This window comes from Acinonyx jubatus, chromosome A2, assembly GCF_027475565.1.
Source record: "Acinonyx jubatus isolate Ajub_Pintada_27869175 chromosome A2, VMU_Ajub_asm_v1.0, whole genome shotgun sequence".
Lineage (NCBI taxonomy): Eukaryota > Metazoa > Chordata > Mammalia > Carnivora > Felidae > Acinonyx > Acinonyx jubatus.
Window position 1 is genome coordinate 157,125,213 of NC_069383.1, and position 20,008 is coordinate 157,145,220.

At 48.3% G+C, this 20,008-nt stretch overlaps 1 protein-coding gene across 4 annotated transcripts; it reads left to right on the top strand.

Moving 5' to 3' along the window:
* Positions 1–3,958: 3,958 nt before the first annotated feature.
* Positions 3,959–19,972, top strand: ECSIT (ECSIT signaling integrator). Of its 4 annotated transcripts, none has more exons than XM_015082112.3 (9): positions 3,959–4,116; positions 4,329–4,469; positions 10,333–10,452; positions 13,881–14,298; positions 14,682–14,905; positions 18,458–18,515; positions 18,632–18,780; positions 18,981–19,086; positions 19,631–19,972. In XM_015082112.3, exons 3-9 carry the CDS (start codon positions 10,357–10,359, stop codon positions 19,879–19,881), a joined length of 1,302 nt encoding a protein of 433 aa, XP_014937598.3. In that variant the 5' UTR covers positions 3,959–4,116; positions 4,329–4,469; positions 10,333–10,356; the 3' UTR covers positions 19,882–19,972. The 4 variants fall into 4 exon arrangements, with proteins under 4 accessions (XP_014937598.3, XP_014937596.3, XP_014937599.3 ...); XM_015082110.3 differs by having other exon boundaries at positions 4,329–4,465; XM_015082111.3 differs by having other exon boundaries at positions 4,029–4,120; positions 4,329–4,465.
* The last annotated feature ends 36 nt before the right edge of the window (positions 19,973–20,008 follow it).

A 20,008-nucleotide genomic window follows, 5' to 3' on the forward strand; every position in this document is an offset into this window, starting at 1 on the left:
CCTGGCCTTGCGGGGTGGATAACTCTGTTACTGCCAGCCCCCCCCGTTTTATGTGCTAATCCTCTTCGGTTAATAGCCTTCAACTGGGGCTTTCCAGGGGGGCCTGGAAGCGCCCTACTCCAATCTGACCTCATCTCGTATCACTTCTTTTTTTTTATTATTATTATTTTTAATGTTTATCTATTTTTGAGAGAGACAGAGCTTGAGCGGGGGAGGGGCAGAGAGAAAGGGAGACACAGAATCCGAAGCAGGCTCCAGGCTCCGAGCTGTCGGTACAGAGCCCGACGCGGAACTCGAACCCACGGACCGTGAGATCATGACCTGAGCCGAAGTCGGAGGCCCAACCGACTGAGCCACCCAGGCGCCCCATTTTGTCTTTTTTTAAGTCGACTTTAAAAATGTTTTTTAATATGTACAACATAAAATTTACCATTTTTAAGTGTACACTTCTGTGTTATTAAGTACATTCATATTGTTATGCAATCGTCACCACCATCCATCACCAGAACTTTTTTCAGTCTTCCAAAATGGAAACTGTTGCCGTTTAACGCTAACTGCCCATTCTCTATTCCCTTCAGCTCCTGGCGAACACCATTCTACTTTCTGTCTCTCGAATTTGCCTGTTCTAGGGACCCGCTATAAATGGAATAATATAGTATTTGTCCTTTTCTGACTGGTTCCTTTCATTTAGCACAATATCCTCAAGGTTCATCCATATTGTATCATGTATCAGAATTTACTTAATTTTTATTATTTTATATATATTTTTTAAATGTTCATTAGAAAGGGAATGAGAGAGCATGGGGGAGGGGCGGGGGGGAACAGAGGATCTAAAGTGGGCTCTGTGCTGGGGCGCCTGGGTGGCTCAGTCGGCTGAGCGTCTGACTTCAGCCCAGGTCATGATCTCGCAGTCGGAGAGTTCAAGCCCTGCATAGGGCTCTGTGCTGACAGCTCAGAGCCTGGAGCCTGCTTCGGATTCTGTGTCTCCCTCGCTCTCAGCCCCTTCCCCGCTCATGCTCTGTCTCTCTCACTCTCAAAAAATGAATAAATGTTTAAAAAAAAATTTTTTTTTAATAAAGTGGGCTTTGTGCTGACAGCCGACAGCCCAATATGGGGCTTGAACTCACAAACTGTGAGATCATGACCTGATCCAAAGTTGGATGCTTAACCCACCGAGCCACCCAGGTGCCCCCATATTTTAAAACGTTTAAACTGAGCTATTACATAAAGTAAAATGTATGGATCTTAACGGAAAGCTCAATGAATTTTCACATATATACTCATGTAGTCGTTACATAGCTCAAGCCATAAAATATTTCTTTTTAAAATGTCTTTATTGGGGCACAAGCAAGCAAGCACACAAGCAAGATGGGGCTAAACTTTTGGGCTAATTACATGGGGTCAACGTTCCAAGTTCAAAATAGATTAACATTAACAAGATGGCAGCCACAACTATGTCCTAAACAGTTCTGACGTTATACTTAATCTTTTTCAAGCTGCCAGTGGTTGGAAAAGGCTTCAATGGAACCAGGATCTTTGTCCGTGTCCCCAGTTAGAATGCCAGCTCTCCAAGGCCAGGAATTTTTGTGTGTTCACTGCTCTTCCTCAGTGCTTAGAACAGTGCCTGTTATAAAGGCAAGCCCTCAACAGATTCCTGTTGAGTCAATCTGAGCCTTCTCATGGTGGAGTGGGAAAAGCCTCAGCCTCCTGTGCACAACCTCCCCCAATCTGGCCCAGGGTCCAAGTCTCCAGCAGTGTTGAGGGAAGATCTTTGAGATCTCTTCAATTGCTTCCCACTGTCGGCTCTGGGTCATGAGGGGCTCCCCTGCCTCATCCCTTGGATAGGGTGAAGTGGTACATCCATAGCATGTTGAGGATGCCCAGGACCAGCATAGCCAAGGTCAACACCCCTCAAATTTTAGAATGGCATCACAATGATGCCAGCTACATAGCCCAAAGCCACACCATTCAGTGAGGCCACTCGTGAGTTTCAGGGGCAGCCGACTGTACTCAGGAACCAACTGTGGACAGGTGGGTTAGAGGATCGGAGGTTGAGGGAAGGGGAGGGGAATGCAGAAGACTGCGAAGGTCCCCTCGTGTCCCCAAACCCAGGCATCCAAAATTAGCAAAGGGCTTTGAGCAGAGAAGTAACTCAGTAAGGCAGACTGCCCTGGGGCTGGGGAAAGATGCCGAAAGGCAGGGGCAGGGTAATTAGTCAGGCATGTGGAAGGTGAGCTACAGGGGGCTGTCACAAAGGGACTGGTGGTCTAAAGATTGGGGTGAGCATTAGGCACATTTATCCATTAATCTATCCATTGTGGTAACTAACATCTGTTGAGCACCTACCATGTTCCAGGTCCTGTCCCTACAGCTGGGGACACTACACGTCACAAACAAATTCCCCCTGTCCTCATGGAGCTTATAGTAACCGAGCCCACAGATGTTCAATCCATGCAGGCAAGGAGGAGAGGAGAGATGTGTCCAGGGCTCTTTACATGAAGCAGCAGAAGCCAAAGAGAGAAACTGCATGGTAACACGGGCACATCTGATCCCGGTTCGCGGAGAATCCCCACCAGGTCTGGAGAGAGCAGGGGTCAGAAGTGTGCCAAGGATTGTGTGAATGTGACCCTGGGGTCCCACCCAGCTGGATCCTATCTATCTTAGGGCGGGTAACCAGAGCCCTCAGCCACAGTCTGTGGGGTGAGGTGAGCAGGGGGCCCACTGAACCCTGGACAGCCGTGGACAGGGCGGCTGGGGGTCTGGTGTGGAGCGGTCAAGGCCCTGGGTCAACCTCTTCCCGGGGCTGGGGCAGAGAGAGACAGCGGGCTGGACAATGAACCCCCTTAGCTGGGCCAACCTCAATCTGAGAACCTTCCGGAAGAGGTCTCTTCCTCACCTGGTCACCCACAGCAGTGTCCACCCCACTCCCCTGTGCTGCCAGTTCCCCACACTCGCAGGAGTGTAGAGTGGGGTGAGAGTGAAATGGAGAACGTCCCTCTGGGCCTGCTGACTCTGTTACAGAGTGCAGTTGATGTTGACTGTCTCCGGGGAAAGCAGGTTGTACCTGCTGAGAGCGCTGATGGCGAGGGAGAGGAGACAGGGGCAAGTTAGGTGCCCGCCCTCCTGGCCCCGCCCCTCCCTTCTGGCTCCGTCCCCGCACGACCGGAAGTCCCACTGGAGGCATTTGCTTGAGTCCAAATCACAGCCCGAGGCTGACGAGCACGCGCTGGCTGAGCACCCAGGAGCTCCTTTGGTGCGAGACCAAGTCAGAAGGCTGCACTGGAGGGGGCGCCATAGGAATGGGCTGGGGTGGTCATTGCCCTGTGGCCAAGTCTCCGCCCCAGGTACCGCCTATGCCCAGCAGCTCGCTCTCTCGCTCTCTCTCTCTCTCTCTAATTCATTAATATAAAATTCATAAATATAAAATTCATAAATATAAAATTCATAAATATAAAATTCATAAATATATATAATTCATATATATAATTCATATATATATAATTCATATATATATATGAATATACAATTCATATATATATATATATATATGAAATCCCATGAGGTTATTATAACTGGCCCATTTCAGGGTGAGATGACCCAGGCACAGATGAGTTAAGCAGTAGCCCAGAGTCAGGGAGCTAATTAGCAAAACTTGTCTCCTTCACTGCTATGTATCAGCCCAGTATCCTCAGCGACTAAAACTGCGCCTAGCACACGGTAAGCGCTCAATAAAGGTTAGGCGAACAAACGAAGGACTCCACATCACTTCTACCATCAATATTTTATCTCTACATTTCAGGTGGGAAAACTGGGCCTCCACCTGGAGTCACAGGCCGCCTAAGTCCAGCCTCCCAGCCCGGATCGGTCCAATCATTCCTTTCCCTGCCTTAATGGGGGTGCGGCTTGCCCTGTTAGGGGTGGGGTCTGGCTCGGTGTGAGGAGGGACCAAGTTCTTTCTGTCTTCCTATTGGTGCTCCTCCATTTTGGGCGGGACCTCTCTAAACCTGTGTTCTCGATTTGCTGTCTCCCCGGTGACCCCTGACCTGGAAGCTCTCTGGGTAAAATGGCGGCGCCCAGAGTCACGACCGAGCCGGCTTGGAGTCCGCGGCTTGCCGCGTGAGTATGTAGATCGCCCGTGGGGAGGCGAGAGCAAACTGCTGGGTCCTGGGGTGGCCGGTTCTGGGCCGGCAGGACGGGAGCACAGCCCAGAGCGACCCAGCTTCAGGGCCAGGGCACCGTGACCTTTGGAGGTGCGGGGCGGGGACGTGCTGGAAAAAGCCGATCTCTGTATACTACCCTCCCCACGTCCCTAATCTCCTATTTTGCAGATGAGACAGCCGAGGCTCAGAGAGGTTAAGGGCCTCTCCCGAAGTCACGCCGGAAGTTGGCAGCTAGGCTGGAATTCGGACCCGCGTCTGTTTATCCCAAGGATCCCAGAATCCTGGCAGCCAGCCTCAGAGCTGCTGTAGGTACACCCCGCCACGGCGTTCAGATTTACAGATCATAGATGTTTTGTAGCAATTTAGCTCTTCTCCCCATTCAACTGATACTTGTTAGGCACCTGCTTTGTACCAGGCACTGTCCAGGTGCTGGAAACACAGCAATGAGGAAGACAGACAAAAATCCCCTATCTCCTGGGGTAGCCAGACATTAAACACGTCAGAAATGCAGGGAACAGGTGATTTCAGATGCTAATAATTGTTAACAGTGCATTCATCAGGGTGATGGGTGCTTGGATTGGGAGTGGGGCTGTGGTCCAGGAAGCCCTCTCATTTGAACATAGACAGGCACGACCAGAGACAGCTATGGACGAATCTAGGAGAAGAAATTTCCAAACAGGGGGAATAGCAAGTGCAAAGGCTCTGAGACTGGAATAAACTTAGCTTGTTTAACAAACAGCGTAGCTAGAGCTGCGAGAGCTAGAGCGATAAGAGTTGAGTTTGGAGAGGTAGACCCTGTCTACACCCCACCACGGGGTTCAGACTTACAGATCTGAATATCTGTGTAATATAACACTAGTGATTTTTAGGCAGAGAACACTGAATTTAGTTTACATTTAAAAAAAGCTCCCTCTGGCCATGGCGGGGAGAAATGACTGGAGGGGAAGTTGGGTAGGCCTTAAGGACAGAGATCATGGGATTGGGGTGGTGGCTTGCCGATGCAGAGAAATGGATGTATTTGGGACGGACTTGGACGTACTCATCAGAACTACTTGGTGGACTGAATGGGGCAATGAGGGACATAGCGGATGCAGAAATGACTTCTAGGTGTGTGGCCCGAATGACTAGGAATGGTGGTGTCATTCGCTAGGGTGGAGAGGAACACGTTTAAGCAGGGATATCACGTTGGAGCAGATTAAGTTGGAGATGGTTGGGTACATGCCAGAATGGCAGTTAGGTATGGGGGTTGGAGGTCAGGACTGGCAATAACTGTTTGGAATCCATCAGAACATAGATTGTCATTTTTCAGACTTTAACGCACATAGGAGAAACCTGGACTCTTATTAAAATGTGGATTCTGACTCAGGAGATCTGGGTTAGGGCTGAGATTTTGCTTTTCTTTTTTTTTTTTTTTAACATTTATTCATTTTTGAGACAGAGAGAGACAGAGCATGAACGGGGGAAGGTCAGAGAGAGAGGGAGACACAGCATCCGAAACAGGCTCCAGGCTCTGAGCTGTCAGCACAGAGCCCAACGCGGGGCTCGAACTCACAGACCATGAGATCATGACCTGAGCCGAAGTCGGACGTCCAACCGACTGAGCCACCCAGGCGCCCCGAGATTTTGCTTTTCTAATGAGCTCCCAAATGATGATATTGATATAGCTGATCCCTGGAACACACTTTGAGTAGTGAAGATTCAGATTAAGGTCTCAATCTTAGCAGCATATTAGAGTCACCGGAGTGTTTTATTTATTTTATTTTTTATTTTAGAGAGAGAGAGCGTGAGCGGGTTGGGGATAGAGGGAGAGGGAGAGGGAGAGAGAGAGAGAGAGAGAGAGAGAGAGAGAGAACCCCAGACAGGCTCCATGCTGAGTGCTCAGCGTGGAGCCCAGCTCGGCTGATCTATGACCCTGGGATCATGACCTGAGCTGAAGTCAAGAGCTGGGTGCTCAACCCACTGAGCCACCCAGGCGTCCCCATTGCTGTACTTTAAAATGCTGATGCCTACCTTTAGATACTTTGATTTATTATATCTGGTGTATGGCCTGGGCATGGGAATTTTTAAAAGCCCCCAAGATGATTCTAATATGAACAAAGTTTGAGAACCATTAAAGCTGCCTATAAGAATACAGAGAAGAGGGGAACAAGTTGAAAGACACTTCAGGGTAGCAGACAGACAAATTCAGAATGTGGGACTCTTTGCAGTCTTAGTACTCAAAGTGTGGTCCCCACACCAGCAACATCAGCATCATTTGGAAGCTTGTTGGATGTATAGGATCTTTAGCTCTACGCCAGACTTGCTGAATCCAAATCTGCATTTTAACAAGATCCTAAGTGATTCATCTACACATTCAAGTTTGCAGACATTGTAGCTTTAAAGAAGGAAGTGGGTCATGTCAAAAAGGTGGGAGGAGGGCCTCACCCATGATGTATGTTTCTGAGAAATTGAGCAAAATGAAGCCTTAAAAATAATCATTGGCTTTCATAAGTGCAAAATGCAAAAGGGGCCTTTACAAATGGTATTAGTGGAGTGGTTGGGGCAGCAGCCAAGTTGGAGAGAGTGAGGAAGCATAATGTGTATACACCTCTGGGGAGAAACTTTACTGTAAAGGGAGCAGACATATGGAGCAGAGGCTGGAGGGAGTCTTCAGGTCAAAATGGGAGATGTTAGAGAGAGTTTAAATGGTGATAAGAATGATCCAGACATTTCCCATCTCATTTTATGAGGTCAGCATTATCCTGATACCAAATCAAACAGACACTAAAAACTACAGACCACTATCTCTTACGAATATGGATGTAAAAATCCTCAACAAAATAACAAGCAAACCAAATTTTAGCAACATATAAAAAGTATTATATACCATGATCAAGTGGAATTTATCCCATAAAAGCAAGATTAGTTTAAAATCTGAAAATCAGTTAATGAAATATACCATATTAATAAAATAAAAGATAAAAACTACATGATTATTTCAGTAGACACAACAAAACATACTTCACAAAATCCAGTATCCTTTCTTTTTTTTTTTTTTTAATTTTTTTTTAATGTTTATTTATTTTTGAGACAGAGAGAGACAGAGCATGAACAGGGGAGGGTCAGAGAGAGAGGGAGACACAGAATCTGAAACAGGCTCCGGGCTCTGAGCTGTCAGCACAGAGCCCGATGCGGGGCTCGAACCCACGGACCGCGAGATCATGACCTGGGCTGAAGTCAGACGCTCAACCGACTGAGCCACCCAGGCGCCCCAATCCAGTATCCTTTCTGATAGAAGCATTCAACATCTGGGTATAGAAGGGAATTTCTTCAACCTTATAAAGGCCATGTATGAAAAACAGACAGCTCACATCATACTTAATGATAAAAGACTGGACACTTTTCCCCTGAGATCAAGAATAAGAAAAGGATGTCCACTCTTGCCACTTCCATTCAACATTGTACTGGAGGTTCCAGCAAGGGCACTTGAGAAAGGAAAAGAAGTAAAAGATACCCAGTTTGGAAAGGAAGAGATAAAACTATACTTGCTGATGATGTGATCTTGTATATAGAAAAGAATCCAATAAAAAGCTATTGGGACTAATAAGTGAGTTCAGCAAGGTTGTAGGATAGATCAACATATAAAAATAGTATGCCAATATAGACATACATATAGTGCCATACTGGCACTGAATAGTGTGGAAATGAAATTAAGAAAATAATCCCATGTGTAATAGCTTCATAAAGAATGAAATATGAATAAATTTAACAAAATAAATAAAAGACACGTACAGTGAAAACTATAAAACACTGTTGAAAGAAATTAAAGATGATCTAAATAAGTGGAGAGGTATCCCATGTTCATGGATCAGAAGACTTAATATTATTAAGATACCAGTATTCCCTAAACTGATCTGTAGACTCAATACAATTCCTATCAGAATCCCTCTGACTTTTTGCAGTCATTGACAGCTGATTCTAAAATGTATATGTAATTGCAAGGGACCCAGAATAGCCAAAACAACTTTGTAAAAAAAAAAAAAAAGTACAAAGTTGAAGGACTTACACTTTCTGATTTTAAAACTTACAAACTATAATAAAATAGTGTAGTGCTGGCTTAAGACTCAATATAGATCAATAGAATTGGGAGCCCAGAATTAAACCCTTACATTTATGGTCAATTGATTTTCAGCAAGAATGCCAAGACAAAAAGTACACTTACCACGATGAGCATTGAGTAATGTATAGAATTGTACAATCACTATATTGTACAGCTGAAATGAATATAACACTGTATGTTAACTATACTGGACTTAAAATTTTAGAACTTAATTTAAAAAAGTAAAAGAATGCCAAGACCCAGAAATACAGATAGAATAGTCTCTTCAACAAATAGTACTAGGGCAACTGGATATCCACATGAAATGAACCCCTTTTTCACACCATACAGAAAAATTAATTCAAGGTGGATCCCAGGACTAAATGTAAGAGCTAAAACTATTAAACTCTTAGAGAAAACATGGGAGTAAATCTTCATGACCTTGGGCTAGGCAGTGGGTTTTTTTTTGTTTGTTTTTTGTTTTAATTTAGTGGTTTTTTTTTTTTAACGTTTATTCATTTTTGAGAGACAGAGAATGAGCAGGGAAGGGGCAGAGAGAGGGAGACACAGAATCTGAAGCAGCTCCAGGCTCTGAGCTGTCAGCACAGAGCCCAACGTGGGACTCAAACTCAAGAACTGCGAGATTATGACCTGGGCTGAAGTCGGACGCTCAACCGACTGAACCCCCCCAGGCACTCCTTAATTTAGTGGTTTTTTTTAGATATAACATCAAGATCACAGCTATAAAAGAAAAACATAAATTGGACATCATTGGAATAAAAACTTGTCCTGCAAACAGTAACATCAAGAAAGTGAAAAATAGTCTAATGAATGGGAGAAAGTATTTGTAAAACACAAGGGTCTAGTATTCAGAATATATAAAGAACTCTTACAACTCAATAATAAAAAGATAAGTAACCCAATTTTTTAAATGTACAAAGGATCTAAATAGACATTTCTCCAAAGAAGATACGCATCGGCCAACAAGGGCATGAGAGAATGTTCAACATCGCTTTTTAAGGAAGTGCAAATCCAACCATGAGATATCACTTCACATTCACTAGTGTGTCTGTAATCAAAAAGACAACAAGAATTGGCAGGGATGTGGAGAAATTGGAACTCTTACATATTGCTCATAAGAATGTAAAATGATGCAGCCACTTTAGAAAATCGTTTGGCGGGTGTGCCTGGCTGTCAGTTGGTAGAGCATGCACCTCTTGATGTGGGGTTGTGAGTTCAAGTCCCACATTGGGTGTGGAACCAGTTTAAAGAATTAAAATGAAAAAATAAAACAGTTTGGTAGTTCCTCAAAATGTTAGAATTAACCATATGTCTCAGCAATTTGACTTCTGTGTATCTACCCAAGAGACGTGTAAACACTTTTTCACACAAAACTTCCACCCAAGTGTTCATAGCAGCATTAGTCCTAATAGTCAAAAAGTCAAAACAACCCCAACTATCCACCAACTGAGGAATAGATAAATAAAACATGGCTATATCTGTATAATGGAATTTTTTGACAAAACAAATGAAGTCTGTTACATGCTACGACATGGTTAGCCTTAAACACATGCTAAGTGAAAGAAGTCAGCCACAAAAGAGCACGCGTCGTATTATACAAACTACCCGGAATAGGCAAATTATAGAAACAGTAAGGTTAGTGCTTGCCTGGGGTTGAGTAATGAGGGGAAATAAGAGAGACTGCCGATTGGGTATAGGTTTTCTTTTTGGGGTGACAAGAATGGTGTAAAATTAGATTGCAGTGGTGATTGTACAACTCTGAATGTACTAAAAAAAAACCATTGAATTTTACACTTGAAAAGGCTGAACTACATGATACGTGAATAAAGCTGTTAAAAAGAAAGAGTGATCCAGTAGGGAGGCAGGCCATGGCAGGAACAGATTCCAAGGCAGTGAAAGGTTTAGCCCAAGAAAATCGGGACGCTTGATCGTAACAGCCATTGTAAGTCCGTGCGGTGGATGAAGAAACCAGTGGGGCTGGTGAGTTGGCCATGCAGTCTGGAACACGGCCACAGCCCAGAAGGGGTCTCCTCTCCATTAGTTGGCTGATGCTGTCTTTTCTGTCTCGGCCAGGTGGTTGTCTGACAAGCGGAGGCAATGAGCTGGGCCCAAGCCATCCTGCTGGCCCGGGGCCTCTCTCGGGGCTGCGGAGTCATCTGCGGGGCCACCGTCACGGGACCCCCCTTCTCTCAGGTAACCACCAGCTGAACAGTCGTCTGCTCACCCCGGCCGGCCTATCTGCTCTGAGGGCCAGTTGACCCCGCCTTAATTCACTTTAAGAAGGGCTGGTGCCCATGCGGGTAAGGGAGTTGAATTTGGAAATAAGGATTTGTGAGCTAAGTAGATGTGGGTGGTGACTGTGGGTAACCCCTGTATCCACTTGTTGAGATTTGGGCAGAAACTTGAACTTCCATCCCTTCCCGGGGTGACCAGATGGCCCAAGCCAGTCAATGGGCATAGATGGCTACCACAGCGATGGCGGCCGCCGACCTTGTTCTGTTGTGCTTCACAAACAATGAGGTTTTGGGTTTTGTTTGTTTGTTTTTACAAATTGAGGGTTTGTGGCGACCCCGTGTCGAGCAAGCTTGTTGGTGCCGTTGTCCGGCAGCATTTGCTCACTTTGTTCTCGGTGTCCTGTTTTGGTAATTCTTGTAGTATTCCAGACTTACTCATCATTATCCTATTTGATCTGGGATCAGTGATAGCGACTTGCCGGAAGCTCAGGCGCTGGTTAGCATTTTTTAGCAATAAAGTATTTTTTATTTAAGGTACGTGCATTTTTTTCAGACTTAGTGGTATTGCACACTTTATAGGCGATGGTGTAGTGTAAACATAACTTTCGTGCGCACCGGGAAGCCAAAAAATTGATTTGACTCCTATTATTGTGACGCTTGCTTGATTGCTGTAGTCTGGAACTAAACCCTCGATATCTCCAAGCTATGCCTGTACCTCCCTTACCGAGCACTTCCTCTGGGCCAGGCCGCGTGCTATGCTTTTTGTTATGCTTTTATCTCATTGGTACTGTCTCCCCTTCTTTTGGCCATTCTAGAGGTTCCTTTCAATGTTTATTTATTTTTGAGAGAGAGGGATAGAGCATGAGCCAGGGAAGGTCAGAGAGAGAGGGAGACACAGAAACAGAAGCAGGCTCCAGGCTCTGAGCTGTCAGCCCCGAGCCCGACGCGGGGCTCGAACCCACCAACCGTGTGACCCAAGCTGAAGTCAGATGCCTAACCGACTGAGCCACCCAGGTGCCCCGCTTCCTTTCTGATTTTTAAAAAAAAATTTTTTTAATGTGTTTATTTATTTTTGAGACAGAGAGAGACAGAGCATGAGTGGGGGAGGGGCAGAGAGCGAGGGAGAGAGAGTATCCCAAGCAGGCTCCATGCCGTCAGCAAGGAGCCTGCCACTGGGCTCGATCTCCCAAATCGTGAGATCATGACCTGAGCCGAAATCAAGAGTCAGACCCTTAACCGACTGAGCCCCTCAGGCGCCCCTCGCCATATATTTTTAAAGATGCCGTATGTATAACCATTGTAATTTAAACATTCAATTCCGTTTCAAGTCAGAAATTTGGTGGTGTTGCCATCCACACATGGGTTAGCGAACATTTTTGTACTGAGGCAGTAAGTATTTTTGGCCTTGCAAGCCACACGGTCTCTGTTAGAACTACCTGGCTCTGCCCCTGTAGCACAAACACAGCCCCAGACTAGACTTAATAAATGTGCGTGGCTGTATTCTAATCCACCTTTAGTGACGAAAGCAGGCAGTTGGCCATATTGGCCCCACAGGCTGTAGTTTGCTGTCTCACGTTGCGGAGGGATCTCCCCTGTCCCCAGTAGCCTCCATTCTTCACTCTGGAGAACAAGATCTTCTTGACCCAAGAGAAACACCATCATAACAGAAGGGGAAGCCGAGGCCTGAGCAGTAAAGCGGGATGTGGTCATAACCTAGCAGAGGACAGGCAAGACAAGATTCCTGCCGACTCCAAGATCCGCCTTTTCTCTTTTAAGTTTTTGAAAGCTATCTTTTGAATAGACAATACGGCTAGTTACAGCGGGCAATTTGGTTCAACATTCAAAAGGTTCCGGGGCGCCTGGGTGGTTCAGTCAGTTGAGCGTCCGACTTCAGCTGAGGTCATGATCTTGCAGCCTGTGAGTTCAAGGCCCGCATCGGGCTCTGTGCTGATGGCTCAGAGCCTAGAGCCTGCTTCGGATTCTGTGTCTCCCTCTCTCTCTGCCCCTCTCCCGCTCATGCTCTGTCTCTCTCTTTGTTATAAATAAATAAACATTTTTTAAAAAAAGGTTTTTTTAATTAAAAAAAAAAAGTTCTAAGGCTACACCATGACCCCACTTAGCTCCCCTCTCTCACGAGGCAAGAGATGTTCCCCACTTCACGCATTCCCTTCCAGATATATTTCACAGGAGCAAAAAAATTAAATACATACAGTTGATTCTCATTATCCACCGGGGTTATGTTTGACAAAGTGGCCGCATACACTGAACTAGTAAATACTGAACTGTCGCCTCCAGGGAAATGTGGGGTCGGTTCTTGTGAGCCTCTGCTCACAGTTTCATCAGCGAGTCAGTATCTTGTTGGATGTGCGTTTCTGTTTAAAGACATCTTATTTAATATATATTGTTGGCTCATTAACGTTGAACTCACCGCCGACAGAACTATAACTCAAGCCTGAATGTAGCTTATCTACCACACGGTATTTTCTCTGTAAGGAACAGCAGAGCCTTCTTGCCTGTAGGAACGCTGGACGGCCCGTCAGTACTATGCGTGGGGGCCATTTTCAACCGCAACAGCACCGACCAGAAGATGTGGAAAGTGTGCACTAAGTAAATCTCTAACAGGACGCTTGTCGAGAATACAAGGGCTGAATCCAGAAGGCTGAGCGTCACCTTATTCCATCTCAGCTGGGAATGAACGGGCTTGGGTGACTCAGATTTCTCACTGTACAGTGTGTGTCTGTGAATGACAAGGAAAGTGCTGAGAGTATCGGCGTTGGGATTGCAAATCAATGTAGCAAGTAGGCAAATTTCCAAATACGGAATCCACAACTAATGAAGATCCCTTGTGTGTCAGTGGGTGAGGCTTCTTTATACCTATGGGACCCTACTGAACGCACCACTTCAAACATTGCTTGCTTTGCTTTCATAATATATACTCTGGGGCTCGTTCTGGGTCACACAAGACCCTCCTCAGTGTGTCTGACAGACGCAGGTGCCCCTCGTCCAGGTTCATGGCCATTTGCTTAACCATTTCCTTGCTGATGCACGGCGGGGCCACTTTCCCCTGCTACGGTGGACAGACAAAAGTCATTGGGCACAGGTTGGTGGGTAGCTGTAGGATTTAAAAACCAGACGCAGGATTGCTGTATCCGAGGGTGTGTGTTGTTATCCTGGCGAATATTGCTGAGCTGCCTCCGTGGGGGTTTTACCATTGTTTTCTCACACTTCGTAATGGTGCCTGATCTTGGACTTGTTACCACAGCACCACACGGCCTCAGAGGCCCCGAGGGATGCCCGCTGGCACCTTTCCCAGGAAAGAGCCGGCCCGGCAGTCCCCCAGGGGCCCTGGGAGGGGCCACATTCCAGCAGCGGTTTCTCTGTCCCCAGGTGTCCCTCCAGGCCCCGCGGGGTCTCCACTGCAGCGCAGCCACCCACAGCTCTGACTCCTGGCTGGTCCCTCCCCCACCTAAGCCCCCAAGGGGACCCACCAGGGCCCTGGCACCCCACGAGGAGCTGTTTAGGCAGGCACCAGATGGGGCGCAGGACAAGGCGAACTTTGTGCGGGCCGTGCAGACCTTCGGGCAGCATAACGTGCACAAGCGGGGCCACGTCGACTTCATCTACCTGGCCCTGCGCAAGATGCGGGAGTACGGCGTCGAGCGGGACCTGGCCGTCTACAACCTGCTGCTCGACGTCTTTCCCAAGGAGGTCTTCCGGCCTCGAAGCATCTTCCAGAGAATCTTCATCCACTACCCACGGCAGCAGGAGTGCGGGATTGCTGTCCTGGAACAGATGGAGAACCATGGTGAGGCCAGCAGGCCCAGGGGCAGGCAGCGGGCTCTCCCCCCGGGACGTGGGCCCCTCCGTCGCTCCATGGCTCCAACTTGCCTTTCCCCGGTCTGTTTTGCTGGCTCGCGCCCCCTCCCCCCTCCCTCAATCTCTCCTCTGTCTCTGGTCTCTTTCCTCTTTCATCTCTCCCTCTGACCTTTCCTTTAAATTCTGATTCTTTTCTCCCTCACCGTCAATTCCCTGACTAAATTCTTCCTGTCTCTGGTTCTTTCCATCTGGCCCTCCTCATGATTCCCTCTTGGTCCCGGCTCTTCTGGCCCTCTCCGTCTTCCATGTCTCTGTCTCCCCTTCTCCTTCCTGCCCCCTCCCTGAGGCCCTGCCTGCTTCTGTCCGACACAGGGGTGATGCCCAACAAGGAGACCGAGTTCCTACTGATTCAGATATTTGGACGTAAAAGTTACCCCATGCTCAAGTTCGTGCGCATGAAGCTGTGGTTCTCCCGCTTCAAGAATATCAACCCCTTCCCACTGCCCCGGGACCTGCCCCAGGACCCCGTGGACCTGGCCAAGTTGGGCCTGCGGCACATGGAGCCCGACCTCAGCGCCAGGGTCACCATTTACCAGGTATCCACCCCTGTTCGCACCCTTGGCCACAGCCGCGGGCTGAGCCCTTGCTAGATTCCCGTGGCCCTCACTCCTCCCGGCGGCTTGACCTCTGACCTCTTCTCCCGCCCCTCTCCCCCTACGGTCTGTATTCTGGGCATCTAGCTTCCTTTCTGCCAGTTTTCTTCTCAGGCTTTTGTGCTCACCCTTCTTTCTACCAGGGACACTTGTCCCCAGGACTTCATGTTCTTCAGGTCTCGGCTCTGCTGTCCCTTCCTCAGGATCTCCTTCCTGACCACCCTAGCAGAGGCACACTGGGTGCTTGGCTTGGTTGCTCATTCACCACGACTCAGTTTCCCCTGTGTCTCTTAAGGCTCAGCACAGGGTCCGGCACAAAGCTGAGCTCAGCAGATGTTTGCCGAATGACTGAATGAAATAGTCCACACACAGACACACACACACACACCAGTGTTCTAGGGGCCCCACTCATGCCAGACCACATGGGGGGATCCTGTGGTCCTGAAGGCTGACCCCAGGTAGCAGATAGTTTCTCTCAGAGCTGCTGGTTCTGAGATGGAGAAGCACTGGGGGCTCTGGGAGCCCAGAAAGGGCAAGGAGCACGGAGGGCTTCCTGGAGGACGTGAGGGTGAGCTGCACTCAGGCAGGACAGAAGAGACAAGGAGAGCATTCTGAGCAGAGGGAGCAGCCTGGGCTGGGGTTCAGAGGGCAGCTGGAATTGCTGGAGATGTAGAAAGAGCTTCCTTTGGCCAGTGCAGGAGGTCGGGGTTGGGGAGAAGAGACCAGGAGGGCACCAGGTTAAAGAGCGTGGTTTGGACCTGTTGGTGAAGAGGGAGCCACATAGAAGTTTTAAGAAGAGGAAGGATGGGGCGGGAGCTCTGTTCTGGAAGGGGTTTCTGTTTCGAAAGCATCCTCTGGTGCTTGGCCACATGGGTGTTGAATGGGGGCTGGGTGGGGCTGGGTGGGCAGAGGACCCAGTTAATAGGAGAGTGGGTGATGGGGTGTCTGGGTGAGAAAGGACAGAGACTTGGCCTGGAGCATATTCCAGAGGAAAGGTATTCTTTAACTCACGTCTTCCTTTTGAAAAGTAAAGCTTTAGAAGCCAAGTGGTACTCGAGAACACAGGATGAAGAGTTCTCCCACGGCCTGGTCCCCAGTCCCCACTCTCCTTCCCCAGAGGTGACCACATCTGTGTCTCCTTCCAAAGAGATTCTGTGCATTTGCAAGCCGATCTAGCCTTTGTATTTATTCTTTTCTCCCCCTAATTATGAAAAGCACGTACAGAAAGGTTGAAAACATGGTAAAATGATCACCAACACTGCCTAGATCTCAAATGGGAACGATCCAAGCTCCATCAAGAGGGAATTGTCTACATAGATCATAACACCTCAGTCAGGTTGGTAAAAAAAACAAAACAAAACACAAGTGAAAGGTTGAAGTATGTTCAGTGGTCCAGTTAACTCCCTTCAGCATGAGAAGAGAGAGGAAATAAAAGTTCATACATTGATTTGCCTATTTTCACAAAAATAAGTAATGCCAAGATAAGTCTGAAATGGGTAGAAATCATTATCTCTGGGCAGGTAGAGGAGATGGGGTAGAGAGAACAGGAGTGGAAGAGAGACATCTGTTTAAAATGGATCGACATTCCAACTATGTAAATGTTTTAGTGTATTTTTTTTTAACGTTTATTTATTCTTGAGAGAGAGACACAAAGCACGAGCGGGGGAAGGGCAGAGAGAGAGGGAGACACAGAATCCGAAGCAGGCTCCGGGCTCCGAGCCGTCAGCCCAGAGCCCGATGCGGGGACCGAACCCACGAACCGTGAGATCATGACCTGAAGGGAAGTCAGACGCTTAACTGACTGAGCCACCCAGGCACCCCGGTGTTTTAGCGTATTTAAAACAAAATCAAAGAAATGGGGAGGAGGGGGAACCACCATACTGGCAACAAACAGAAACAAAAGGGATCGGACGAAACATCTCCTTGATGGCAAAACCACTGAGACAAAAAGTTCTTCTGAGTCAGTTATCCAACTGCCCATCCTCTGTGGCATCTATTCTAAGAACACACAAATCTCTAGAGAAATCCCAAGCTTAAGTCCCACAGCGTTATGGTTAGCAGTAATATCCAAACTGTGTATTTTGATGGATAAGTAAAGGTGCTACTGTTGATAGGAACCAAGATTTTTAGTGTGCGAGACAAAGAAAAATATACAATCAAAATGCTAAAGAAAGAAGAAACACGTGTGAAATTTAAAATGAAAAATCCATATTAAAAAATCAGACTAATTATTTTTTTCAGTAAAAAGGCTCAGGAGCAAAACATATACTGTGTCTCCCTCCCTCCCCTTCACCCCGCTCCTCCCCCAAAAACTTCTTTAAAAATGTTTCTCTGGAGCACTGGAGTGGCTCAGTCAGTTAAGCCTCCGACTCTTGGTTTCGGCTTAGATCGTGATCTCACAGTTGTGAGTTCAAGCCCCACGTAGGGATCTGTGCTGGCCGTGCTTGGAATTCTCTCCCTCTCTTTCTGCCCCTCCCAACTCATGCTGTCTCAGTCTCTCCCAAAATAAATAAACAAACCTAAAAAAAAAAAAAAACGTTTCTCCAATGAAGCAGCATTCTACCCGTGTTCTGCACCTTGACTTTTGCTGTTTTTATTTAAGAATATGGCTGGGAGCTTGTTCTATGTCCATACCTATTGATTCACCTCTGTTCTTTTTAATTTGAAAGGATGGATGATATGTGTTGCAATAGTTGTAAGCTCTCAGACATTTCAATCAAAGAATAGATGCATTTTTTTTTTTAAGTTTACTTTTTGAGAGAGAGAATGTGCGCACGCGCCCGGGTGCATGTGAGTGGGGGAGGGGCAGAGAGAGAAGGGAAGAGCCCAAAGCAGGGCTCAAACTCAAGAACCATGAAATCATGACCTGAGCTGAAATCAAGTCAGGTGGTCGGTGGGACTGAGTTACCCAGGCACCCCAAGATGCGTTGTTTTGTTGTTTTTTTTTAATTAAATTTCATCTGGTTTTTTGAATCACGGCAGTATGTAAAATCAAAAAGATATAAAAGGGATTTCCTTTCCTCCCACTTTTCTGCAGAGGCAAACCCTGATTTGCTTCCTGTGTCTCCTCAGGAGCACACTGTGCATGTGAAATTGTTTCTCTTTTTAAACCGTCACAAGCACAGAGCCCTTAGTACGTGCCAGGCCCTGTTCTCAGCATTTTGGGACCTTCCGAATTAAGTGCTGTCATCCCCATTTTGCATCTGGAGAAACGGAAGCATCCAGGTATGTTGGCTGAGCCACAGTCACACAGCCTGTGGCAGAGTGGATTTTAGCGCAGGTAGGCGGGCGCCAGGGTCCCCTCTGTGTGCCCATCTTCAATGTCAGCAGCTCTTGCCAAAGTGGATAGAAATGAAGAAGGGGTGGGCTTGAGTCGACAGGAGGCTGAGAGGAGCCCTGAATTTGCCGGAACCTCCCGCTCCCCATTTCTCTCCCCAGCTCCCCTGTAGGGGCTGGGGCCCACAAGCTTCCTTCCACCCCTGCTCCTCCTTGCAGATGCCTTCTGCCAAAGACTCCACAGGTGCGGCAGATGCCACTGAGTCCCACATTGTAGGTAAGGCTCTGGCCTGGGGTGGCTGGGTTCTCCCCAGGCCTGCTGGGTGGGCTCCGTGGGCCTTCGGGTAGAGCCCCTCAGCCAGGGCTCCCTGGGCACGTGTGTCTCCATACCAGGCATCCAGACCCCTGATCAGCAGGCTGCCCTGGCCCACCACAACCCAGCCCGGCCTATCTTCGTTGAGGGCCCCTTCTCCCTGTGGCTCCGAGACAAATGTGTCTATTATCACATCCTCAGAGCTGACTTGCTGCCCCCGGAGGAGAGGGTGAGAGCCCAAAGCTTGAGTGGGGGGCATGAGTGTGTGTGAGGTGGGGGTGGGCTGGCACCACCCTGAGGGCTCATGTGAGATCTCAGAGGTGCAGGGGGGAAGGGGAAGGGAGGGATAGCCCCTGGTGTGGGGGGATAGGCTTCAGCTGGCTGCGAGTTCCTGGGCCTCTGACTGCCTGCACCCCCTTCCCCGGGTAGGAAGCGGAGGAAATTCCAGAGGAATGGAATCTCTACTACCCGATGCAGCTGGACCTGGACTATGGGAGGAGCGGCTGGGATGACTACAAGTTTGACATCCATAAAGGTACAGCTGGGATGGGCACCAAACATCAGTGAGGTGAGGCCTCTGGGGTGGAAAGCTGGCACCCAGGCTGAGACCTAGCCCAGTCGCCACATGCAGACCCAGCAGATGCCCAAGTACGTACACACACACACACACACACACACACACACACACCTCGCTCCCCAGGGGCTCCAGGCCTGTCAGCCGTGGGTCATGGAACACCTCTGTGCTGGCTACCGAGTGTGACCAGGACAGGCTCAGTCCTTGCCCTTAGGCAGCTCTGGCCAGTGGGGGAACAGGCAAGTCAAGTTATATTCTTGGGGCCTAAGGGGAGGAGCACCAAGCTTCAGGTGGGGTGTGGGGAGGACTTCCTGGTGGAATGTCAAAGAACCAGAAGGCATCACTTAGGTGAAGCATGGGATTGGCAGTCCAGACAGAGGGGATATCTTGTGCAAAGGCTTGAATGCGCAAGAAACATCCGCCTGTGGCCCGGAAGGGGTGCAGGCACGGGGGCGCTGCTCCAATCCCCACGGCACAAACTCTGAGCGCCTGTTTCTCCCAACAGTGGAGGAAGGCCCTGTCTTCGCCATATGCGTGGCGGGTGCCCACGACCAGGCCACGCTGGCCAGGTGGATCCAGGGCTTGCAGGAGACCAACCCAGGCCTGGCCCAGATCCCCGTGGTCTTCCGCCTGGCGGGGTCCACCGGGGAGCTCCTGGCGACCTCCTCAGGACTGGAGGAGCCGCCCCCGCCCCCACCAGAGGGCCAGGAAGAAGAGGAAAACAATCAGCAGCGACAGCAGCAGGGACAGAGCTGAGGCTGATTGGTCACCAGCACAAACTGTGGACTAGTGTAATAGCATGAGGTGCCCTTTGAATGCACAGCAAATAAAAGTTTTCCGGCTCCGGGCGGCCTTCTCTCTTCTCTGACAGCGTGGCGTCTCT